The following is a 27,143-nucleotide window of genomic DNA, read 5'->3' as shown; positions in this document are numbered from 1 at the left end:
ATTTTCAATGGTTTTATTCTTAAATTAATTTTTTTACTTTTTTATATTAGCTCTTTTAATCAACTCACAAAACCACAATTTGGGAAACTTTTCTACATTTTGTTTCCCCCAAAAGCAGATCGCCCCTTCATAGGGGAAACCACGTTGACATCAACTGAGCAGCAATGGGCTGCCTCCAAAATCACATAGGCTACTCCGTGAGTGGAGGTTCTTTTTAGTAGGTACTTACTTTGTTACTGTTAAAAAAATGTTCTCTATAGTTTAGTATGAATCCACTACATTTGTCATGTTGTCACGTGACCTTCCATCATCAGTTGCTTCACAGCTATTTACAAATCCTCTTCAGTGGCCTCATGGGATAGTAAAGTGTCCACTGAATGTGCACTTCAGAATCACCGGAAGTAGTAGGCCATTTATGCTTCTGTTTTATTAATACTGCAAAGTTCACTTTCACTTTTTTTCAGCTACTGTGGGAACTACACATATCCAGATGCAGTCAAGCTGTCATGCTACAGATCAAGAATAAACAGTAGGAGAGCTTGATATAACTACTGGTGTAAACACTGTTTAATTGTAAATCTGTATATAAATGGACACACTGTAGGCATTTCATTAGTCATTAAAAATCTATAATGAGGTCCTCATCTATTTAAAAAAAGAAAGGTGCCAGAGGAAATTAATATTTAAGCCTACATTAACTACTACCATGGCATCATACACCCACACAGTCTTTTTAATGTAAACCTATAAAGTACTGTAGCATTGCACATCAGCAAAGATTCCAGCAAAACTGCTCCATCAATATCACCTCAAGGTAACCTTTATTTCACCACACTTTAAAAATTAGTACCATGACAAATACGCCAACTTGCCATTTTTAGCACACACACCCCTCTCACATTTAGTGCCTGTTGATTTCTTGACCTTTTCTACTTAGAACTCACTTAATCAATAGAAATACAAACCAGACCGCTCTACACAATCAATAGCACACATTAAAGCTCAATATCTCTTACACACACATTTGTCAATACCACAACAGTACACATCCACAAGAAATACAATGGACAAATAATGCAAAAGATGAGAGAGAGAAATTAATGGCTGGAAAAATTAATGTGATTGAGAGAAACTGAGCTATGAAGTGTGAAAGAGATTTAAAGTTGATAGATTTTGGTTTCATTTTAGCAGACAACAATGCATAAGTAGATGTCCAACTGCCACATAAAGTCCATAAACGACTACGCTGTCCCACAAAATACTGAGAAGAAAGAGAAAAAGAAATTAAGGAAGGGAGGAGTTTTGGTTCTATAGCTCAAGTATTCCCATGGCCACAAACCTGTCTTTAATTTATGTTCTGTGCAAGAGTGAATGTGATGCCAACCATCCATGGCAATCTGCAGTTTGTGAGACAGAAAGGGTAAATCGTTCACAGTAGGATCAGTTGGGAGTTTGGTCTCAATTCAGGCCATGCAAACCACAACAGAAAACTTGAATTTCTGCCTGCTTTTGTAACATTATTCACAGATGTTGGCTCTAAGGGCACATAAAATAAACACAGCCAGACCCACGTGCCCCGGGTGCCACTGACAAGCAGCACAACATCAGTAAACTAGTGGAGCGGAGACCAGGATTATTTCATTTTATCATTATGTCCCAGAAAATCACTGGTTCTGAGCTGAATCATTTTCATCAGGGCAACCAAATGCAAACCACATAATGCAAAGGAGGCATATTTTAGAGCATCATACCCATAATGCTTCCCAAATATAGCTTTTGCCTGAAATAAGTGCTCTGCCTGAAAAATCTGCAGGGTATAGGAATAGTTCCCCTAAATAAAAAAATCATTCATCATCTGTCATTATTATTTACTCATCCTCATGTTGTTCTAAATTTGTTTGGAATTCTTCTTTAGGACACAGATGTTTTGGAGAATATTCACATTGCTCTTTTCTATACAATTAAAGCATATACCATAAAAGTTATTTTAGCAACTTTCCAGGTGATAATTTTTGTGTGAGCAACTGAGCAAAATGTATCTACAAATTTATTCACTGATATTCTTCCCTTCTGCCATAACACTTAAAGATTCAGCCATTCTCTAATTATGTTACTGATTGTACTGTAAACAATTCATTCATGTATGTGTTTTTTATTGTATGCTGGATTTCTCCAATCATTTAATCCATTTAAAGGGTTAGTTCACCCAAAAATGAAAATTAGGCTGTGTTTTACTCACCCCAGAGCCATCCTAGGTGTATATGCCTTTCTTCTTTCAGACGAATCCAGTCGGAGTTATATAAAAAATTGTCTTTGATCTTTCAAGCTGTTTAATGCCACTCAGCGGGTGTTGCATGCATCAGTCCAAACGAAGCTAAATAAAAAGCGCCCATCCATTAAAAAAAAAAGCGTCTCACACGGCTCCGGGGGGTGAACAAAGGCCTCCTGTAGCGAATTGATGTGTTTTTGTAAGAAAAATATCCATATTCAAAACGTAATAATCACTTTAATCTAGCTTGCGCTCACTGTTGTAAACGGAAGCAGCTCCGGGAGGATGACGTATGACGTCAGCGCTGCGCATGCGCCGCTCAGAAGTGACGCACGCGGAAACGCAGCAGAGAGATCAAAACAAAACAGCGGTCACTTATTAGAAGTACAAAAAGAGGATTTGTAAAGAAGAATGTCAGAGGATTTCGATATAAGCCAAGAGGAAACTGGTTTTCCTTTGCTAAACTTCCTTTGATCCTGTAAACAAACGTTGGTTTTCACGAGACTCAACGGCGCATGCGCAACACTGACCTCATGTGTCATCCGCCCGGAGCTGCTTCCGTGTACAACTGTTAGCGCAAGCTACATTAAAGTGATTATTAAATTTTGAATATGGATATTTTTCTTACAAAAACGCATCGATTCGCTACAGGAGGCCTTTGTTCACCCCTTGGAGCCATGTGACACACTTTTTTTTATGGATGGGCGCTTTTTATTTAACTCCTTTTGGACTGATGCATGCAACACCCGCTGAGTGGCATTAAACAGCTTGAAAGATCAAAGATTAGAAAAGACAATTTTTAATATAACTCCGACTGGATTCGTTTGAAAGAAGAAAGTCATGTACACCTAGGATGGCTCTGGGGTGAGTAAAACACAGCCTAATTTAAATTTTTGGGTGAACTAACCCTTTAAACTCGCCCCTTTCTTCACCATTTTTTTGGAGAAATCTACTAATTTCATTAGGAATCCATGTGATCTGAAATCTGAGGGGCAAAATATTCTCACATAGATTTTGTATTTTTTCAAAAACAATTTCAGATTTTGCAAATTCACCATGTTGTTGCTTGATTTGGAAAGTTTATTCTGTGTCTGTGTGAGCTGTCCTTCATACATCACTACACTATTGGCAATATGTTTTTTGTCCACGAAATTATGCCGAAATATTCCTAAAAATGACAGCACTTTCACAATTATCCTCAAACTCATATTCAGATCCATCCAATCAACCACAATGTACAGAACAAAGTCCCTGCCCTACATCTTGTTCTTTTATGATAATGCTTTCACTTCAGAATTATGTCACAATACAGAAGAAAAGATTTGTCACTACTTCCGTTTCATCAGAATCCCAAATCATTCATGCACAATATGAGAGACGATGCATGAGTGACTGTATGTGCTAACAAGACTTTGCAAAAAGGCTTAGAATATTGCACCAGTCATATGAACTACTTTTATGCTTTTTTTTTTTTTTACTGACATTCTTCAAAACATCTTTTGTGTTCCACAGAAGACAGTTAAAGGGATTATGACAGAATTTTAATTTTTGGATGAACTGTCACTTTAAAGGAATGTATTTGTGGCAGTTGTGTATGTGGGAGGAGATTAACACAAGGAGGAATTTAATGCCGTCCCTGAGTGCTTTGTTCCCTGACAGCAATGCTGCATTCCTGTCAGCTAGAACGGAGACTGCAGTGAGTGAAAACACAGGTCTCAGGTCAGTAGTCATACTAGCTTCTGAGAGAGAGTCAGTGGTGACCCTGTGATGGTCAAAGCTTTATTTCACACTGATTAAGGTCTGGAGAAATCACATCTGACAGGAGTGTTAACCTCTATATGTGTGATCATAAATACACTCACACACACACAGGCACACTGCTGTCACAAAGCTTTATCGCTAGTGCGACTACAAGAAACATCACTGAATGATGGGAAGGATGATTAAGCAATTTATTCTTTATGGCCCCTACTTATTTTCTCAAGGTTACTCCAATCCTTCTCTCTTTCTCTTTCTCTCCCTCTCTTTCTCCCCACCCCTTAATTTCATCTTTCATCGTCCCTGCATGTAAATCAAAACTCTCCAGCAAATATATCACACAAACTGGCACATGGAGGAGACGCTGGACAGACTAATTAAACTATCGCATGACTCAGCATTTCTTGTGGTGGAAAAGGAAGGATTACTGTACATGCACACATGCAACATCCACAAGTGAGATATGCATGTTTTCAAAACTGCACTGTGAAAATTCATCAGAATATATGCTTTTGTGTTTCACAAAAGAAAGTCCTACAGATTTTTGTGTGAATTATTCCTAAAGTATACATAATCCTTGACACACTTTGTTTTAACAGAATATTATATTAAATTAATTCACTGTGATTCCAGAAGTTTAAAAAAAAAAGTAGTTTATTCAATAAAATATAAAAAGAAATATGGTTTCATTTTAAATCAAATTTTTGAAGTGTTTTATTTTAGATTAGAATTAGGATATTTTAGAAGATTAATAATAATTTACTGATTAAAATACTTTTATGGCAGCCCTCTTGAGTCCCCTGTTTGATAACCACTGTTGTAAACAACTTTCTTACTATAAAAATCTGTGCAAATGTGAATCTAATTGTTTTCTGCCATGGTTTAAAAAACTGCACAAAAAAAAAAAACTTTTTTTACATTTTTCAAGGAAAAAAAATGATCATGTAGGCATGGGCCGGTATGAGATTTTGACGGTATGATAACCTTAAGCAAAAATATCACGGTTTCAAAGTATCACGTTATTGTCATTACAGCTCTAAAATGTGTTATTTTTAAATGAGTGGGTAAAAAAAAAAACATATTGTGTTTTTCTGCTGAACACAATAGATTTTGTTTTTGAGCAACATACAGAATATTAGGAACAGTAGAATTTGTTTATTTTTTCTTTGATTTGTTTCCTAAAAAGAAGAAAAATAAAGACTGACATCTTTATTTAACCTAAATCTGTAATTAGTTATTTAATTGTAGTTATATAATTCATATACATATAATTTATATCATTTAGTTATATAATTTCATATAAATAATTTGATTTAATAATAACCCAATTTGAAGCAAAAACAGAATGTTCTGACTAGCTTTGTGAAATTATACTACATGCCTGAACCAAACAAACAGCAGAAGCTCTGAATGAGACGCATATTCACTCTCTGACAGCAGGAGGCACTCATGGAACACCAGATACAGCGTTTCCTTGGTTACCGCTGTACACAAAGCAGCTGCGCTGCAACACTGCTTTAATACGAACTATACAGTCTTCAACGTCTCTGGCCTGTGTTAATGGGCGTTTACAGACTTCATATTTTCACATACATGACATTTTGGAAAATTATTGCATTGCAACGCACTTTGTGCAAGTCCAGATCAGAGACGAGTTGCAATAAGACAAAAAACGGCCGGTTACCGATCGCGTAAGTTCCAGGGGCAGCTCCTTAAGTTCGGCCATCCTACACACAAGTGACTGACTGCTCGCTCGCACCAACAGGAGGAGGAGGGACGTGTTACTCTCTACACTGCACTCAACCTGAGGGATTCCTACACTTTCAGTCTTTGAGGAGACATGAAAAACAGCGCATACCGCAGGAACGGTATAACGGAAAATATTAGTGGTTTTGAAACCGTGCCATTTTCAAATCGCGGTATACCTTGAAACCGGTAATCGTCCCATGCCTAATCCTATGTAAGAAAAACTGAATCGACCACTTCATTTTTAAACACTGCTTTCATAATTTGTCAATAGAGGGTTAAACAGGGACACTACAAACTTGTGTGTGTGAAGAACAGACAACCAGGCTGGGTTGGGCAGCAGAGTCCTCATTTTCTGTCTTTCATCACACACACACACACACACACACACTCAAACCACTGTAATGTCAGCTCTCTCATAAGGTTATGCTATGATACAGATTCCACACTTCAGTTCGGCTACATCCATCACTGAAACACACACAAACAACACCTACTACCATGTAATCTCATGCCTGAAACCCAAAGCTGAACTGGGCTGAGAGGTTAGATGTCTCATTGCTTTGATTCATGTCTGCAACAGTCGTGGGAGGAAATATGTTTCATTCCTTAAGAGGAAAAAAAAAACTGCACACATCTGACAAACATTTCCTTGAAACTATGGATATTTAGTCATACAACATTATAGACACAGTATGATGATAATGTGTGCACATATACGTGCAAACATCTTACTATTCAGAGTGTGTTCATTTCCAAGTAGCATTCTTCCTGCTCTGGTGCATTCATTTCCTCTGCTGCCACTGGATGAAATTATAGGACAGATCTGGACGTACACACACACACACACACACACACACACACACACACCATCCATTCACTCCAAACTCATCAGCCAAAATATCTCCAGGACCATTTTGCACATAGCAATGACATTTTCATCTTCTGCTCAGCCTTCCTTTTACTGATGCTCATTTTGGTCTCCCTTAAGCTGAAGCAGTGTGGGAATTAAATGCAGAGGTGATGCGGGCCGAGCCAGCAGGGTTTAGATGTCAGAGGAGATGGACGGAGGAATGGATTTAAAAAAGAAGAATTTCCTCCTGAAGTAAACCATTGCAGGCCTGTGGTTAAGAGACTGAACACATCTGGCTGGCAGACCACCTCTATAAACAATCCCTCTTTTTCTTTATATACTGAAGAGCCTGAAATTCCTGTTGAAACTCAAGCCCATGATGAACATTTAAAGAAAGTGTGTATATGTGCATGCATGACAGTCCAAATATTAAGCCTTACATTCCACTGAAAAAAGTAAAATAAAATTACCATGGTTTCTTTATAAGTGCCCTGGGAATACCGTGGTTTTTGTTTTGGACATATACCATGCTAAAACTATGATATTCATGGTTTTCTTTTTATATGGAATGGTTATGTCATGTCAATACCATGTATACACAGCTGTTGTGAGAGCACCCCTTGGTCAATTTTTAAGAGCAAATTTCCTCCTAAAAGAGCAATTTCTCTAAAGAACTTAATGGGTGGAACTGTGTGCGTCGGCAAACATGCCTTTCTGTCTGTGCTCTCCTGATTGCGAGATTCACATTCCTCCTAACGGCTGGCACGAGTGCAGTATTCAGTATTTGGGCTGCGCTCATGCTGAAACAGCGTTCGTAGATGATTCATGTCCCGTTTGTGAGGACATCGCCATAAGCGCGTTGTGCTCGCGGTCTTTTAGAAAAGACCCCGACTGATCCCCGCCCTGGTCCTTCTACTTCCGGGTATGAGGCTGCAGCGATGTGCGTCAGGTGAGAGCTGATGGAAGCGAGAGTAGTTCTGTTGGGGGATTCCCCATTGACCTCTCGTTCCTCTCACGATTTGTGTCTTCCGGTTGACCTGCTGAATGAGCTTGAGAGCTTGTCTCAGGGCAAGTTTAATCTCTCATTTCCCGCTCGCGAAGAGGATGAGCTATCTCTTGCAGCATTGGAGAATGGGCTTGAGCCATCAGAAGTTGATGCCTGAACTGAGCAAGCTTCCGCGGGGGCTGAGTTTCCGTCTGAAGGACGCTGAAATGGCTGGCCGTGCTTGCCCAGGCGGCCAAAAGCATCGGGCTCGAGTGGACTTCTTCACCCTGTCCCGAACGCACGTGGTTGGATGATTGGTTTCTGGGTGCTGAGCGCGACGTTATGTTGCGTCCGGCCCCAGTGCCTTTCTTACCGGAAGTGCACGAGGAATTGACGAAATCAGCCAGGATACGATACACCACTTCCTCCGTCCTCACCACCCTCGATGAGGCTCCAGCAGAGGTCCCACAAGTGGAGAGAGCGATTGTAGTGCATCTCTCCCACCCGAGACTCCCATCCAGGGCCTGTAAGTTCTCTTCGGCACTCGTGGCGAAGGCTTACATGGCTTCTGGACAAGCTGTGTCCGCCCTGCACGCTATGGCCATCCTGCAAGCCCTGCGCACATACCTAGAACGCACTCAGAGTTTCAGACATTCTGAACAGTTCTTTATCTGCTTGGGGGACACCAGAAGGGGAATGCTGTCTCCATACAGAGGATCTCCCACTGGATAGTGGATGCGATCCGGACGGCCTATCAGGCCAGAGGTCTACCTTGCCCACTGGGAGTGAGGGCTCACTCAACCAGGGGTATGGCTGCCTCAGCAGCCTTGGCGAATGGTGGCTCTCTAGCAGATAACCGTAGAGCTGCAGGTTGGGCTACACCTGATACATTTGCCAGAATTTATAATCTGTGGATGGACCCGATCTCTTCTAGAGTCTTGAACACCAGTTCTTCGACTCAGGAGACTGGCAGGGTGTAGAGCTTGCTCACAGTGCCTCCCCCCATTGCGGGCAGTACATGCGCTCATTCAGTCCAGCTCAGGTTCCTTCTCATGAACTCTGGACTACCTTTCCATCACTTAAAGCAGCACTATGTAACTTTTGGTGCTCTAGCGGTTAATAAACAGAACTGCATACATCCCGCGGAAGACCATTCCAACCAGAGCTACTTCTCTAAGTTTATGTCTATGGCGATTCACGCAGGTATGTGTTACTCCGCAGCGGTGACGACCCGACCAGGCTACAATAGTCCAAATATAAGTACTTATTATAAGTGTACCGTAGTGATTCGGAATAAGACAAAAACGCGGTTTGGAAGATGAATTCATGATGTACTCGCTCATTATATACATTTTGCTAATTTTGAACACAGAAAAAGTTACATAGTGCTGCTTTAAGCACTTGACTTAGCGAAGCTCCCCCATGGGGGAACAGTTCACTACCAAGACTTTTCAGCCGTTCTTATTTCTGGTAAGTATTAACTATGGGAAAGGCTCTAGCTGAAGGGACCTCTGCCCCTATGGTGCCTCTATGTTTGGCAATTGTGGCGTTTAGTATAGGGACCCCTAGTGTCATCACTTGACACAACATCGACGTGAACGACAGAAAGGGAACGTCTCGGTTACGTATTGTAACCCTCGTTCCCTGATGGAGGGAACGGAGATGTTGTGTCCTTCGTGCCACAACTCCGAACTGCCTCTCTTCCTCAGAACAGAACGAGTGAGCAGATGCTACACTAGCCTATTTATACCCGGATATCCAGGGCGTGGCCAGCTATGCAAATTCTGCACACCCAATTTCATCTGCCTTTTCTCAAAGATGTCAGAGGTGTTTGGGCTCCCAAGAGTGACCCCTAGTGTCATCACTCGACACAATGTCTCCGTTCCCTCCATCAGGGAACGAGGGTTAACATTTGTAACTTTTTTTTGGTATGCACCTGTACCATCACAATACCATGGTATTCCTGATATTCATTATATTCGACCTAAGAGTTAATGAAATTGGCACATGGAATATGGTAATTCACATATTAACCATGACAACAGATTTTTGGTACACTACCATTCAAAAGTTTGGGGCCTGTAAGATTTATTTTCTTATTGTTGTTGTTGTTTTTGAAAGGCTATTGTAAAAAAAATACAGTATAAACTTTAATATTGTGCAATATTATTACAATGTAAAATAACAGTTTTCTATCTGAATATATTTTAAAGTGTAATTTATTCTTGTGATGGCAAAGCTGAATTTTCAGAAGTCATTACTTCAGTCTTCCGTGTCACATGATCTTTCAGAAATCATTCTAATATGCTGATCTGATGCTCAAGAAAAATCTATTATCAATGTTGAAAACAGCTGTGCTATTTAATATTTTGTGGACACAGTCATACTTTTTTCCAGGATTCTTTGATGAATATAAAGTTTGTTTGTAACATTTTACATCATTTGTAACATTATAAATGTTTTGTATAAATGTTATTAATGTCAATTTTGATCAATTTAATGCATCCTTGTGACCCTAAAATTTATATGGTAGTGTACGGTAACATCTTGGATTTTCTTAGACATGTACCATGGTAACTCAGTGCTATTCTTTGTATTCATATAGTATTCTACCTCAAAGTAAATACCATGGTACATGAAATATGGTAATGCAGACAAGTTTCCATAGTAACATCATGATATGTGTACATATGTCTAAAAAGCCATAATGTTATGGTATTTGTATCAAATGATGTTCTTGTCATTTATACTGTAGTATTCTATCTTGGAGAAATACCATGATATAGTAATGCAGTATGTAAAACAGTATAACCATCTAATACGATCAGACCTGCAACAGCATGTTTATGTAAGCTGTGAACAGTGTGGTTGAGTGTACAAGTGTGTGTGTGTTTGCAAGGCACATATGTTTCCTAGGAGACAGATTTGTCCTTGATGAGACTCATAATATTTCACAGCTAAAATTTTATGGTATTGATAAACCATACACAGCAGCAGAGCTAAAGACCCTGGAGATAGGTGCTGGAGATCAGGAGATCTCGACACCATTTGCTTTCCATCAAAGAAGGGATAAACAGACAAGTTTTAAAATAAAATTGATACACAAGCAAGAAACCTCTAGACCCTAAAGACCTGGAGCATCTTCAGGAGATCATAAAGCACACCCTGAATTATTGAATTCCTACAATGCGCCTCTCCCTTTAAACATAAACAAATAAATAAATATTCCTGTCCCCAGTCTTGCCTTACTAGAGTCAAGCCCCACTCACACACACTTCTCTTTTACGAGTCTCCCGAAAGCTTATCGTTTAAGGATCATAAATAGTGCTGCAGCCTCATGCTGTAAATAAATAGATCATTCAGTTTTCAACTCTTCTACCGGCCACGAGGGAAACACACATGCGCATACACAAGAGCTAGAATGAGAACATTTACACCTGGGGTCTGACCTGCATACACACTGATGCATCACTATAATGTTGAGCATGAATGATGTGTGTGAGAGAGAAGAGAGACAAAGAGGAAGAGACAGTCAGGTAAGCGCTGACTTTGCAATTCAAGTTCTCTGCCCCTGTCTCCAACTTACTTGTTCTATTCATCTCGATCATTTGCAATTTCTTTCTTTATCTGTATGGCTGCAGATGATTTAATTCCATTCTTTTGCATTGAATGTATTTATTACAATGATAATGGGATTACATACTGTATATACTGCCTGTCAAAAATGTGAAATACTTACAATTTTTAAAGGTTTTTAAATAAAATCTCCATTCGCTTACAAGAATGAATAATTTTTTTATTATAGCAAAATCAGTAATACTGTGAAATATTATTTGAAGGGGTCCTATTATGCTCTTTTACAAAGTCTTGATTTTGTTTTGGGGGTGTACTAGAACTCATACTAGGTTGTTCGAAAAGCACATTATTATCAAGCCCAGTCTGGCATGAACGACTCGAATAGTTCCTGTATCAAATGAATACGAAAATACGAAATACGAAATGTGCTGTGATTGGTTAGCTGGGCCAGTGTGTGTTGTGATTGATACTACTCGGCACCTGGTCGGGAAATGTCATGCCCCTTAGCCCTTACTATAGCCGCCTGCGAGCTTCAGTGTAAATATTGCGTCAATATCAAATCAATTTGAGTGTGTTTTAAACCCGGATGATTGTAACCACTTTAAGTTCGTCTGCCTTGGGAAAGCTAGCGTGTCTACAACATAGTGATAACACTCGTTGCCTTCTCTAGTGCAGCTCAACCAGGTCTCATTCCATTCGCCGATATTTGTGATATCACAAATCCCGGAAAATATGCGTTGTAGTCCAAACGAGTCGTTCGTTGTAGTTTTTGAAACGTGATTTCTGTTAAATAAAATATCTCCTTTTGAAGTGGACTTTGAACTTTGTAACTTTGCAGAACTTTTTTATGCTCAAACAGCAACATTACAGACTAACTAAAGTTGAAAAAGTGAAAAGGCATAATAGGACCCCTTTAAAACAACCATTTTCTATGTGAATACATTTTAAAAAGGTAAAAATTAGGCATCTTAAATTACTCCAGTCTTCAGTGTCACATGATCCTTCAGAAATTCTAATATGCTGATTTGGTGTATTATTAATTATTGTTTATTATCATATTAATACTTAGCAAGCAGGGACGAGGAGAGGAGAGAATCTAGGTGCATCATATAGTTTAATACAAATGACCAAGAACACAGGCAGGGAAAACGCAACAGCTTACAAGCAGTAAGACAAACGACTGACAAAGCACAAGAGAAACACTAAGGCTATACAGAGCTGAACCAATGAACTCATGAGTAACTGTGGGAAATAACAAACAGATGGGTGTGGTCCAATATGGCAACAAAAAAGGGAACAGAGCAGCAGGGAAACACGGTTTAAGACTGGATGGTATACAGATTCATCTACTGGGCATGTGCACATCAATATAGCGTAATTTTTGTCACACTGTACAACCTTAATTACTGTTTCTGCATTATTGTAAGGGATAGGTTTAGGGTTGGGGTATGTGTAGATATTAATAAAACACAGTTTTCTATTAGGTAGAAAACTTTATTGTTAGCTTCCGGTTTTAGCTGTATCCCTTCTAGCCACAACAAGAAACATGAGGGGAACAAAACGAGGAAGACTCAGAGCTACAAACTAAGGCCCCACACACAGAGAAACATTTAGCTGTATACGTGAAAATTTTGTATCGTATCGGCGTTTCGTTCAGACGGATCTGGCGTTCTGGGAGCCCAAAACCTCTATGTTTTGAAACCGGGTTCCAGAGTGGATAAATCTGAAAACTACACCTTTGTGTTTTCGTGTGTACAGCCAATCCGTATATTTTGTGAAACAATGATGTCATCACCCCACATCTCGACCCTAGTCAGACACTGCTACGTCACGTAACAGCTACAGCAACAACAACAACAATGGCGGACTGCATGCTTGTGTTCGTGCTGCAGAAGCTACTGAGCCTATTAGCTTTACTAACTTTACTAGCTTTTCTTGTTGTTGTGTTGGGTTTGTATACAGCTTAACACCCACAAACGTCGTTTGTCATCAAATGTAGTACGAAGTATCTGATTTTAGATGCAGATATGATGAAATCAAGAGACAAAACAGGTTTTCTCATTAAACTAAGTTAGGTACATAAACTTCCTAAATTGTTTAATTAAAAAATTCTAACTTGCTCAATTATGTAAGAATCTAGAGCACAGCAGATGTTGAGACCAATATCCTGAAACCCGAAATTAACATAAGCTGATTTTATAGTTGACACTTGAAAATAGAGACTGATCACCAACTGTGTTTGCACTCAAGTCAAGATTGTCTTTATCACTATATGTGTGACTGTAGAGGTGCTTTCTCTCAAAAATCAATGACCATAGTTGTAGTCATTCATCTCGGACTCGTCCAAATGACTCACCTCAATAAGACATAGCTATTCTTAATAAGATTAAGGACAATTACCATAAATACATACACTTTGTACCATTTCATTTTTTTCCTAGATATGTAATTGAGTAAAAGTATTCAGTTACTCAAGTATAGTGAAGTACTTCAAGTACTCCTCTGATAATAGTGTCAGCTGGGACCTCACATGTCTCTCTGCTGAGAAAAATATACTAATAAAGATAGTACAGGTGTGCAGAAATAATCTGCCAGGCAACATAGTACCACGGTGTCATCTAAAATCTGAGACAAGGCCTTCAATGGCTCACCGTGTGCATGTGTGTGCATATTCATACTCCGCTTCCTCTCCATATGTTCACATGCAGAAAGCAGTGACAGCGTCAACACTTTTTCAAAGACACATACTCAAGAGGTCAAAATGTTGTGGTGTAAGTTTGGCTAACGTGACAGTACAAGCGTAATTTTGACAGACACACTTGTGTAATACCCACTCGATGACAAGATTAGCTGACAAACATTTACTGGCAAATGAAAGGAGAGAAAAAGGAGGGGAGAACTTCAACGGTGTACCAAAAACTCAAGGTTTCTGTGTGTGTGTGTGTGTGTGCGTGCGTGCATGTGGATGTAGACCAAGCCTTAGACCATCTGTGAGTCTGAGAAGCCAATTTTCCGCCCCTGGACCTTCACAACCGGCAAAGAGAGCGCTCTGCCAAGAAAAGAAAGATTTTAATGCCAAGAAAATCCCTTTCCTCTTTCAGTCTGCCATTCAGCCTCCATCTGCGCTGACAGGGACTGGTGTGTTTAGACAGCTCCCTGCCATCTTTTATCATCTGTCCCTTGTCTGCGTTTCAGTCCACAATCCACTGAGAAACCGGCGATTAAGAAATTAACACACAAACCACAATATAATGATTTGTAATAGTGCAATTACTGAACTCGGCAAGCCTTTATTTACATATACATATGTAAGCAAATCAGGATTGAAAATGAGACAAGGAGATCTAAAAGCATGCCATATGTTGGAAGTGGTGCTGGAAAATGCCATTTATGGATAAAAGCACTGACATCCATGTAAAGTCATTTTGATGGTACATGTTTTCATTTTATTGTGGTCTTTTTGCCATATTTATTCAGACAACAGTGGAGAATAGGATTCGAACATAAGCACCACAGCTCAATGTGTCAGAGCACACAGATTTCTCTATATAATTTAGAAGTAGTACAACACTCTTCATCAAAGGGCAAAAAAAAATTCAAGCATGCTCTCAGAAACCATATGTGTGGTAGGCATACACTGTAATATTATGACCATTTTCAAGAAATCATCAATACAAATTAATTTCTAACATTTTTGTACACATGCGCTTCGGTTGGCATACGCAACACTTTCACATCAGTTTCTGCCTTTATAAATGCATATTTGTTTCTCACTTTTGACGAAGGATTAAATCCAATGGAATTTAGGATCAAATCTGAATTTAGAATCAAAATCTATGAATGAGGCATCTGGTCAGACTTCAAAAGTTTGCGGCAGTACTGTTTTTTTTTAATATAGAGACTGATTACCAACCGTGTTCATACTCAAGTCAAGTTTGTCTTCATCACTGCATGTGTGGTGACTGAAGAGACTTTTTCTCAAAAATCAATAACCATAGTTGTGGTCATTCATCCTTGGCCACTCCAAACGACTCAGTAAGACATAAAAAACTAAGATTAAAGACAGATTTACATCACAACATTGTTTTTTATTTATCAATATGACTATAAAATAAAAATAATAAACAAGAACTATTACTATTTAAATATTTTACTATAAAATAAAACATTGAGTATTTAAGTAAACTAATACAAAGATGATGATGATGATGATGAAGACAATAGTATTTTACAGTAAAACTGTAAAATTACCTTTATTTATTTATGTTTTTGTAATGCTTTGATTTTGGCAAAAAACACAGGGAGTCCCTAAAGCTTTTTGTTGAAGTTGGTTTACATGTGCTTATTACAAGCTTGAGAAGATGGTTGGTGCATGTTGCGTTCCCAAATCCATGTTTTTAAGTGACCCAAACTCACAGAAGAGATGGAATTTGCATGGAGAAGCATTTGCTGCAAACTGGCTGCTTCGAGACACTGAAAACAATGAATCATGCACTGCTCGCGTTTAAAGGAACTCAGTGCAGCATTTCACTTTGATACATGCAGAGCATATATTTAATTAGCCACATCGCAATTTCAGTTTTAATTCAAATAACTCTAAAGCCTCATGTACAAGCCAAATTGCTGCCCACATGAGAACCAAAGCGCATGTTGTGGAGCGCAATGCACTAACCATCAAGTCAACCCTTTTTTGCCATCTTTGTAAATGATGTGTGGAGAAAGGGTAGGAAACTAATATTGCTAACTAATATTGAAACTAATTCTGCAAGCCAGATTCAAACCTCCATTGCCCGCATGAGAACCACAGGTCCATTTGTTCAAGAATATGTACTAACCACAAATACAGTTCTGAGAAAACCAATGTCAACCTTTGTGCAACAATAATCAGGGCTGAATTTTTAGACTCCAACCTGACAAGGAAGAAATCCATAAAGATATTTCATAAAGAAAGCCACAGTCTCAGATTGCCCTGTAAAATACAGTCTGTGCAATGCAAAGAAGGTCTATTGAGCAAATGTCTGCTATATTGAACCACCTTTTTGATGACTGAATAAATGCAGAGGGCCAAATACACCAACATTCCTCCACAAAGGTCACCTTAAAGCCTGCTGAATTGATCAGAGAGAGAATGTGAGAGAGAAAGAGAGAGAGAGAGAGAGAGAGAGAGAGAGAATGAATCTGACTCCAGAGGACGAAGTACATCCACTGCTGCAGTGACCCACTAAATAAAACCACTCAGGCAAATGATGTGCATGAGGTTAAAACTACATACAAACTGCTTTCCACTTCAAAGATGGAAGCTAAACTTTGGGGAACAATGCCTTAGCTAACCAAAATATTACCATGAATGCGACAGCGTGTCTGAACAGGAAGCACTGAAACTGGCAATTTGTGCCGAACAATAGCGCATACATTAGCTAGCATTTTGTATGTAACACGGTGCAGAGCAGAGCCCGCTGGGACAGATTAGTCATGAGCTGTCATGGAGGAAAATATGAACCATAATGGCTGCACATCTGTCCAGTGTTAGCTGCAGCCGTACTGGATCAGCAGGAAACTAGTAGAGCAGGAGCTGTTAGTTTAAGTTATGACGAGATAACTCTTACACATCACAGCTTTTTCGGACTTTCAGCTTCTCCAAAATATATCTTTTCCAGTGCCACAACACTACGGTGCTTATGCATGCAGTGTGGAGGCTGTAGCCTGTTAATAAGGACAACAAAATTAATATTGCTTCAGAAACTATATCTAAGAGGTTAAGAAATACATTATCATTCAAATGTTCGAGGTCAGTACAGTAAAGACATTTACAGTATAATGTTACAAAAGATTTAATTTCAAACAAATCCTGCTCTTTTGAACTTTCTAATTATCAAAGAATCCTTGAAAGGAATGTTTCCTGAGCTTCAAATTAGCATATTAAAATTATTTTCTGAAGATTATGTGACATTGAAGACTGGAGTAATGGCAATTTTTACATGCACATGTCTTCAATGCACATGTTCTACAAACACATTTCGCAATGATGTAATAATCCAGCAGTCCTTTCTTTATATAGAACTTCCAAGGCTGAATTCACGTCAATCCATAATTCATCTGCTATGACTTATTAATGTCTCTTTTCACAGACAGACACAGTGAGAAATTAACAAATCCTGAGGATCTCAGAGGATGATAGGAGAACAGTTTGAAAGACTAGATTACTATTAACATACGGTTATAAGTAGGGCTGGACGATATGGCCAAAATTGATATCACGACATATTTCTTAATTTCGGTCGATACAATATAATTCCGATAAAATCATATCACCGTTATTGAAAAAAATTATATCGCGATACATACTGATATTGAATTATTGTCCAGCCCTAGTTATAAGTATGTGGACACCCAAACATTGTGCCCATATGCTTGACATTGAATTTCAAAACCAATGGCATTAATAAGAAGTTCTTCTTTCCTTAACTGCTAGAACTTCCACTTCTCTGTAAAGGCTTTCCGCTATGTTGGAACATGGCAGCGGGGATTTGTTCCAATTCACACACAGTAAAGACAAGCACTGATGTTGGCTGATGGGCCTTGGCTTGCAGTCTGCATTCCAAATCATCCCAAAGGTGTTCAGTGAGGTCCAGCTCTGGGCTTTGTGTGGACTAGTCAAGGTTCTACTCCAGACTGATTACACCATGGACCTCTCTATGCACAGGGGCATTGTCATGCTGGAACAGAAAGGGGCTCCTTCCCAAACTTTTGCCACAAGGTTGGAATCAGAGAATTTTTTAGAGCACTGACTTTTACGTAATTTGTTAAGATTGATCTAGGGTTCAGTCCCTGAACTGTTAAAGTGTGGAAGTAATCCTGCCAATGGCTGAATAAAACATCTCTTTCATAAACAAAAATCAACAAATAAAACATCTTGTTCATGATCAACTGAACATGAGATCAACTGAATCTAACATTCAATGTATGAAAGTGTTTTTTTAAAGAATCAGTTGAATGAATGATTCACTAACTCACTCATAACATACAAATGTACTGGAGTACCAATGTTTCCTGCAGAGAAGGTCACTGAAAAAAAATTATCGAAGCCTGTTTACGCTCCAGAGTACATGAAATGAAAAGATAATTGTGAGTTGTTGCAAATTCTATAAATCAGTGAACAAATCTGAATGAATCTTCTTGGTGAACAGATTCAGAAAAAAGTGACTTAGCTTAATAATGCCAACATGAAACTGAAGTTGAAATAATCTTTTCTTCCCTATTGTGATATATATATATATGAGTGAAATAGCTTCTCGAAATAAAGGAAAAATAAAGGACAGGGCAAAAGTCTCCTTCAAAGTCTGTTAACCCTGTGGCCATTTGTAATGCTTCCAGGCAACTATTTTGAGCACCCAAGATCAAGTCTTATCTACTTGAATGGGGAACTCCTGAAATCTCAAAAATTGCTTGACACACTCACATTTAAATAACAAATTTCAAATTAGCAACAAAATCCGACAATAACTTAGCATGCAGCTGCAGTGACACAAAGACTTTTACTAATTGTCGATTTATTCAGAAGACGGGACTTACTCCACCATATTGTTCATTGCACTCTCTTACATTCATAGTAATACAAGTGCACCATCTTGAAATATGTAAAGTCTTTGAGTGTGAAGCAGAATAGTAGGCAAACTTTAGGGCATACAGTAGTACTTCGTTATAATAGCGTCTTTAACGCACCACTCTGTTCCCATCATCATTTAAACTGCCCAGTCAATCATCTTGTCACAATTAACATCCTCCACATTTCATTTAATTTCCTACAATACTGGAGAGAAATTAAAGGGGTCATATGATGCAATTTAAATTTTTCCTTTCTCTTTGGAGTGTTACAAGCTCTTGGTACATAAAGAAGATCTGTAAAGTTGCAAAGACTAAAGTCTCAAATCCAAAGAGATATTCTTTATAAAAGTTAAGAGTCAACCACGCCTACCTAAAACGGCTCGTTTAAACATGCCCCCACATGTCTACATCACGATGTGGGAAGATTTGCATATGACCGCCCAAAGCGGAGTCCAGCCCAGGGTCGTCACATGTGGTTGCCGCAAGCCATTCTCAAGCCCACCGACCGCCGCTCACTCTAGCCCGCCCGCCGTTCCTCACTCAAGCCCACCCGCCTCCGCTCACTCTAGCCCGCCGTGTGTGACGCTGTGTGTTTCATTATGAAAGCGAAACTACTTAGTTTAGTCTTCCAAAAGAGGACAGGACTCGAAATCAGTGGTTAAGTTGTATTTACAACACTGTTCCAGAACAGTTCAACCCAAATATTCAGATGTGTGCAGCGCATTTTATGGAGGACTGTTTCCTGATCCTGTGAGAGTACACTACAATGCTGGCTGTTCTGACTCACAGACTGTAAGATCGACGCGTTTCAGAAAGGTGGGGCATATAGGAGAAACAATAATGTACAGTATGTGGAAAATAAAGTGATTTTTTTACTTTAAACTGCATAAACACATTTCATTACACCAAATACACAAAATAATGTTCTTTTTAGCAACATCATATGACCCCTTTAAGTAGCATGTTGATATGCCAGTTGTGTGAAGAACTCTCCTCATGTGTTAAAAGTTAATGACCACATGTATCTTCATAAAAGCTCACAATGTTGTTGCAGATGAAATGTGGATAACACTAAACAAATATTTTTCATCAAACCCCTTCATCTAAAACTCTACTTAACCATCAGTCTTGCATATCCACCATGTCTGTCATTTTTCAACGCTTGTTATTTGCATTTGTAGTTCTAACCAAATTTTGTCCAACAAGCAAAGGGTTGTGGGTAATGCTCACCATCAGAGTACATGTGTGCCTGGATCTTCACTTTAAATTTTCATTGGAAATACTGTAGTAAACCATCCAGGTACCTCTGGGATACTCATTTCAACATACTATGAAGTACGAATACTATTTAGGGCAGATAGTATGTGAATTGGGATGCAGCAAATTACGAGGACACATAAAATGTGTAAATCATTTATATTAAGCACTGCAATATTCTATTAAAATATGTCCATTTTAATTTCATGGTGACTTAGCTATATACCCACCACTAATGTGTAAAAAAAAAAACACTTGAACAATTTAGTTTTTTAGCAGTGCACAGCCTGTATACCAACACATGAGGAGAATCACTGCTGCTTAAACAAGGGGAACAGACTAAAGGACAAAAAACTAACAAATGCAAGGACATGCTGCACATCTCCATTCTCGTTGTTTCTCTGCTCTCTCTGTTCTATCTTTAGTGCTGGGTCATAGTCAGACACTAATTAAAAATACAAACACAGGGCTCTGGAAACCTGGGCTTCTGTGGGTGTATCTGGTAGGGAATGTAAGCATCTATTTTCTTTTCCTCATCTCCTGCTCGAATCAATCCACCTGAAATCTGTACACTGAGAACCTGAATGTATACATGAATTCTTAGTAACAAATACCCTAGACTTTATACCTCTATTTATAACATCTAACTAGAAAAATATTTACCAAGAAATCCACAGCTTAACAAACAGAAGATTTGCCTCATGTCTTCACGAATCCATGGATTTCAATCATACGAAAACAGATTAAACTATGTTCCCATTTTTAAATAAATACTTCTATAAAATTCGAAAATAGCTCAAATACTTAAGCTGTTGACGTGCATGTACTTGTGCTGCATGCTCGCTCTATTGTGATAAATTTGTTTGCCTGCCATTGTGTAGTCTGCACATATGCGCAAGACTGTTTACGATAAATATGTTTTTACGAATACACTTTCCAAAACACTTTAGTTTCCTGTTAAGTAAATCAACAAAACCCACCTCTCTATAGCCTACTTCCTTTGCCAGAATAGCCGGACCAAGCAGGAAATATTCATCGTGCATATGAAACAACTTTTAGTTCGTTCATCATGCAAGTTATCGATTCTATCTATCAAAACTATCGGCACTCGCAGGCCAGTCTGAACCCCGTGCTTTGCTGCTGAATGAGTCCGCGTTTTAAAAGCGTTTATGGGCTGATTCATTTCCCTTTTACCGCATAAGTGTCTGCGAACTTGTAGCTACACGTATTTCTAAAGGGCTTCAGCAGCGGTCAACCAAAATAACCTCACATCACAGCGCGTGAAATGAGCTCTCTTACCTTTACCTGGCGGGTTAATAGCTGCTCTTATCGCTTATTTCAGATGTAAACTGCACATTTAGTAGTTGAACAGAGCAGGGCTCTTTAAACTCTGATTATAATCGCGTGATTCACTTTTGGATGAAAAGGCGTGGAGTAAAGACTAGCCCTCAAAGCTGTAGCAGTGTGTTTTTAAATAGAATTTGTTCACGAAATATGCAAAAAATATCTTAACTCTCGCTTTAAAACGTGGACTTTCACCTCACATAACTTTATTTAAGGGGAGGTACTTTATTTTGTATGGGTTTACTTATGATTGTCCATATTAATACAAAAGTTGCACTTTTTAAAAGTTGCACGTGTTATTGTGCGACAAAACAGTTCATAAATAATGTGAAGGAGCTCGCGACTGTTCAATAATCATACCACACCAATAATTAATCTTCTTATCTTTACTGCACTTTTAGGGGGTGAAAGACAGTGTCTCCACCTAGTGGATATCGTACAGATGGTTATCCAGACTAAATGTAGTTTTAATATAGGCAATTTCAAAGATTTTCTTAGAACTGTTAAAAATCAAACAAAAAAAAGTAAATAAATAAAAACACTCCATTTCTCATGACACATCACATGCATAATGCATTCATACTGTAGATGCAGCAATTGAGATCATTATGGGTGACAGAGGGAGGAGTATCATCATCCATCCATTTGAAAGTGAAGTGAAAGCAAATGAGTAAAAATCATGATCCATCATGAATACATTACACAGGTTTCTAATATAGGTCACAAGAGCTGAACTCAATACACAGTGAGCAAGAAGCACCAACTCATATTACACTGATTGTGTGGCGCTCCTGAGTGACAGATATAAAACATCTAATTCTCTTTTTGACAAAGGCCCGAACAGCACAATGTTACTTATGTAATAATAATAGTGTTTTCAGACATAAAATATTGAATATTAAAGTTTTAAAGTTTTCACATGCTATATTGGTTGTCAGGTTCATAATTTGGTGGAAAAGCACAGGTTAACCGCTATAGTAACTTTGATATTTGATACTAATCCTTTAACAAGTTGCTGTGCATTAATTTTTTTCTTTCATTGTGAAAAGGTCAGTGTGATTTTTTTTAATTCAGCAAGGATGTATTAAATGAATTATTAGTTTAATTAGATATTAGTTTAATGAACCAAGTTATGGTAAAGACATAATGTTACAAAAACCCAACTGTTTTCAACACTGATAGTAATGAAATGTTTCTTGAGCAGATATTAGAATAATTTCTGAAGGATCATGTGACACTGAAGACTGAAGTATGGCTGCTGCAAATTCAGCTTTGGCATCAAAGGAATTATTTACATTTAATATAAATACAAATAGTTATTTTCAATTGTAATAATATTTTACAATATTACTATCATTTACTCTGTTTTTTATCAAATAAATGCAGACTTTGCGAGCATTAGGCTTTTTCTAAAAACATTTAAAAACCAATCTTTTGAATGGTATAGTGTTTTCCTCATGTTTTGGTGTGAATTTTAACAGTAAGTTCAAATACTGCCTAAGGGGTTTAAATGCAGCAGTAGTCCACTACAGTGAGCTCACTGAATGATGCTGATAAGGTGCTTGGTGCTGAGGGCTCTCCTAATCCCAGTGTGGGTCCTGATGAGAACCTTCCTTCTGCCCTGATAACTGGATGCTCCTGTCCCTGATCAAACCTGTGTGCTTTGCAGCGGGAATGTCCTTCAGGCTCTATCACACACAGCCTTGCGCACTCATTCTGCCAAGTGTTTATGTATGTGTACTGTGCATCAGAGGGTACCTGGAAAGATTTTGGTTTTGCTTTGTTAAACCAGTTAAAACCTAACAAAATTTTGGGGCTGTCAACAGATTAAAAAAATAAATCATAGATCAACTTGCTAATAACATTTTTTTTTTTTAATTAATAGCATGTAAGATATTTATTTATTTTATTTATTTATTCATTCAACAGTTCTTTCTGGTCCTTGAATCTGATTGGCTGAGAGGAGTGCGATATTCTAATGATAACAGAACTCCAACCATTTATATGTTTCACTCCACTTGTGGTATTTTTCACAGCGAGTGTCATGGCAGATGCCCAAATCCACTGTATAATTTTATAAATAATACTGTTTTTGTGTCACGGAATGTTGTTTTAAGAGCTTTCTAGGCAAGAATGTACTTGTTTAGACTTCAAATATGTGGTTTGTTAATAAAGACAATGTCTATTTGAAAATTTGCTTCAACGATTTTGGAGATTTGAGCTCCAGGGCATCAGATGTTTTTACTTTCAACAACACCTTGTAAGACGCAGTCAACAAATGCACTGAGAAGCATTGTCATAAAAAAATCACCCTTACAGATAAAAGGATAATACGACAAAGATATCGTTTTCCTCAACAGACATTCAAACTAATGTTTTATTGTGAATATGAGCTGAAGAATGAATGCTATATCAGATGCAGGTAATCACACTCACCAGTCCATCTCTCTCTCATAATACTCTACTCCACATAATACAGTTATCTTTTAATACATTGCTACAATAAGCTTTCAATGAAGCAACTCATCATTCCTTTGTTATGCATTGTAAAGTGACGTTTTCTAATTAGTAACGGTGGCTTGGGCTCAGCTGTTAAACTGTCAACTTGAGATTTGAATCTGTGGTGGAAGGAAGTAATTTGCACAAAAGAGGGCTTTTAAAGACACTCCGTTGTTGTTTCTTATGTATTTGAACAGTTGAACTGTTGTATAAACGCAATAGCACACTCGTAGCAGTGCGATATAGCTGTATATCTGCACGGCACTGCAATGCGTGTGATATTGTTCATATATATATGTATGTGAGCAGCAGCTGCTTGGTAAGTCTGATTTTTAACTCATTGTATTGACTTTACTTTATAAGTGAATCATTTTAATTATGGACACTTAAATTAATAAAAATGCTATGACATCCAGCATAACATCAGTCTTTTTTTTTTACTCTTTGACCACATATGATGTCAATAATGCAGTAATTCAGCACCAAGTTGTGGTTCTGTTGACAAAAACAAATGGGAAAACACTAATATAATATAATATAATATAATATAATAATATAATACAACTAAAATAACCATATAAATAATGTCTAAAATTATTTGAATCCTTATGAGACAAGCAAACACATTAACAACCTGAAATGTCTTTCTTTGCTCTTTCTGTTTTCAAAATTACACAAAACAGGAAGACAGACAGGAAGTGGTAAAGCATTTCATCTATGTAATCAAGACTTAGTCGTGTTAGTCATGAAGGAGAAATGCTAAAAAAGTCTATATGTTAAATACGTAGGATTATTTTAAACTAAAAGTGGAATTGAAAAAGCCGAAGGTGAGGTGTGAGATTGTGTGAGATTTCCAATGTGGGGTCAGCAAGTTCAGAGGTTAGGTGACCTTACAGAGGAGCTTCTGTCACACTGTCTTTTACCATGACAAGATCAGGTGCCTTCAAACTCAGCATCCTCTTCTTTCTCACCTTCATCCTGTGTCTACCAGAGTTTTTTCCAAGTAAGTAAAAAGAGTGGAGTAAGATGGCTTGGGGTCTTCTCTTCGGGCAAGCATGAGTGAGGGAAATGTGGCAGCGGTGTGGGTTTGTGAGAGCACGTACGTTTCGATCAGAGCAAAGCGTGTTAAATGGTTTTATGATTGACAGCATGAAACATCAGTGTTGTCCATGTCTTTTAGAGATACACGATGAGGTATATGTGCAATGTTACCTTCTTTATGTCAAAGTTTAAATTGGGATAAAACAGTTGGCATTCACTCCAGTGACTATATCAATGTGGTCTGGACATGAAATGGTAAGAGGTTAAAAACCAATAAGTGTGTGTGTGCGTGTGCGTGTGTGTGTGTGTGTGTGTGTGTGTGTGTGTCACAAATACACACATAGCATATACCAATACATTTGTTTTCAATGTTTCAGACCTTTTAACATAGCTTTTGATACAAGCTATGTTAAGTTGGTGTGTTGTGTTGTAAAGGAAATGTCACTCTAACTTACTAACATCAACAGAAAAGCACTCTGGTGTTTGAGAAAACAGGAGGTATTAATATAAAAAATATTTAAAAACTTAAAAACCTTTTCTTTTAGTGTTTGTGGAGCTTGTAGGTGATGTGTTGTTTTTAATACTGCTAGGCAAACAAAGGATGTCAGATGATAGATAGGTCAATGATCTCATTAAAAAATTATAAAAAAGAAATGTAAAAATTCATACATACAGTGACTTGAATACACCTCTACTATGACAAACGTGTTTTTAATTTTCTAATTAAAATTAGAAAAAATAAACAGAAATATCAGGGTGATACAACTGTCCTGAAATCTTTTTTTTTTTTTTTTTAAGCCTCAAGGAATTAAATTACTGAAAAAGAAAATATAGCTAGTTATAGGAATAATGTTTTAATATTGTTTTTAATTTATTATTTTGTATTAATTGTTTAAAAATATTATAACAAAAAAATTATATTTATTAAAAAATATATATACTGCTTATTAGTATTTGACAAACTTTTGTCCACAAAATTAAAGTATTGGTGTGATCAGAAACATTCTGTAAATATGCAGAGAGAAAGAAGCAAAGAATATTAGCGAAAATAATACATTTTACACCACATTACATTTTTAGAGTCATTAAATAAAAAATAAAAAATGCTATAAAAAAGGTCAAAACCATAGCATGAATACAAAGTACATTTGTTAAGAACTTGACACATGGGTTTAAATGTTGGGCACATGGGTTTAAAAAGGATTTTCCTTTTCTTTGCTCTATTATATTGTATTTTAAACAGAATGTGTTTTAACTTTAAAATTCAAATCTTAAGAGCATCTCTTTTTTTTGGTTCTCAGAAATATCACAAATTGAGTTTCTCTGTGAGCCCTTTGACCATTGCACACCTGAGAATGATGCACAGGTGTGTGCTCCATCTGACCCTCCATGTGTGACAGAAATGATAAATGCCAGCAGTCAACACACACGTTCTGAAGGCTGGTATCTGTGTAAGACTGAAATGGATCTGCAGCTTCACCACAATACCTCACAGTCAGGTGAGATAGTTGTTTATTATGATTTCATGTTTGAATATTACTGTTTGTTGTCTACAGTAATAACTGTGTGCATGTTGTACGTTTCATAGAAGAGCATGTGATGGTGCTACTGACAATGAAGGCAGGCAATCTCTCTGGATGGAACATTAGTGAGTTTGCGTTTCTCAACAACACTGATCTATACACAGGACCCCAAAACGACCAGAGACTGTTTTATTGCTACCTCCCACCAGACAACAGCAAATGTCCAGATCTGAACATATCCATGCAAGAAAAAAACACCAGCCCTCCAATACAAGACACCTCCATTTTAAAAACCACTACTTCTGCGAACCCAACTGCCTTTTCACTCAAAACAACTACACTGTCTTTCCGAGCAACAGCTTCTACAGATGAGCTGAAGTGTCAATCAAGCAGCAGCAGTTTCCTCTTGTACTACCAGGAGAACAATGAAACAGCAAGATCTGCCGCATTACCAGTAATCCAAACAAGAAAAGGTGAGAAACTGTCAGAAAAATGTTATCTGCCACAATGCCATGCTACACAAAAAAAAAGACAATAAACCTGACCTTAATCATTTAAAATAAAATTATATTCCTCTTGTCAGTCGATCTAAATGTATTATTACTATTAGTATTATCTGAACACTAAGACTTGCCTGGAGTATGAAGCACAAATGTGACCCTGGACCACAAAACCAGTCATAAGGGT

The 27,143-nt window shown here is 37.9% G+C and overlaps 2 protein-coding genes across 3 annotated transcripts in view; one reads left to right on the top strand and one right to left on the bottom strand.

Annotated features, from left to right (window-relative positions):
* Positions 1-21,432, bottom strand: part of klhl5 (kelch-like family member 5) — a 71,281-nt gene extending 49,849 nt beyond the window's left edge. The window contains exon 1 of one of the 2 annotated variants that reach the window (XM_016444231.1): positions 21,349-21,432. The gene's annotated coding sequence lies outside the window, so the exon portion shown is untranslated. The remainder of the gene's footprint in view (positions 1-21,348) is intronic. The other variant, XM_016444240.1, reaches the window with a different exon arrangement.
* LOC107656778 (uncharacterized) overlaps positions 17,760-27,143 on the top strand; it is a 17,208-nt gene continuing 7,824 nt past the window's right edge. The window contains exons 1-5 of the mRNA XM_016444723.1: positions 17,760-17,944; positions 24,789-24,895; positions 26,235-26,432; positions 26,522-26,690; positions 26,823-26,929. Coding sequence (XP_016300209.1) covers positions 17,760-17,944; positions 24,789-24,895; positions 26,235-26,432; positions 26,522-26,690; positions 26,823-26,929 — 766 coding nt within the window. The remainder of the gene's footprint in view (positions 17,945-24,788; positions 24,896-26,234; positions 26,433-26,521; positions 26,691-26,822; positions 26,930-27,143) is intronic.

This window comes from Sinocyclocheilus anshuiensis, unplaced genomic scaffold (genome assembly GCF_001515605.1).
Source record: "Sinocyclocheilus anshuiensis isolate Anshui unplaced genomic scaffold, SAMN03320099.WGS_v1.1 scaffold85, whole genome shotgun sequence".
In the NCBI taxonomy this organism is placed as follows: Eukaryota; Metazoa; Chordata; class Actinopteri; order Cypriniformes; family Cyprinidae; genus Sinocyclocheilus; species Sinocyclocheilus anshuiensis.
This window is presented reverse-complemented; position numbering and strand designations above follow the sequence as displayed.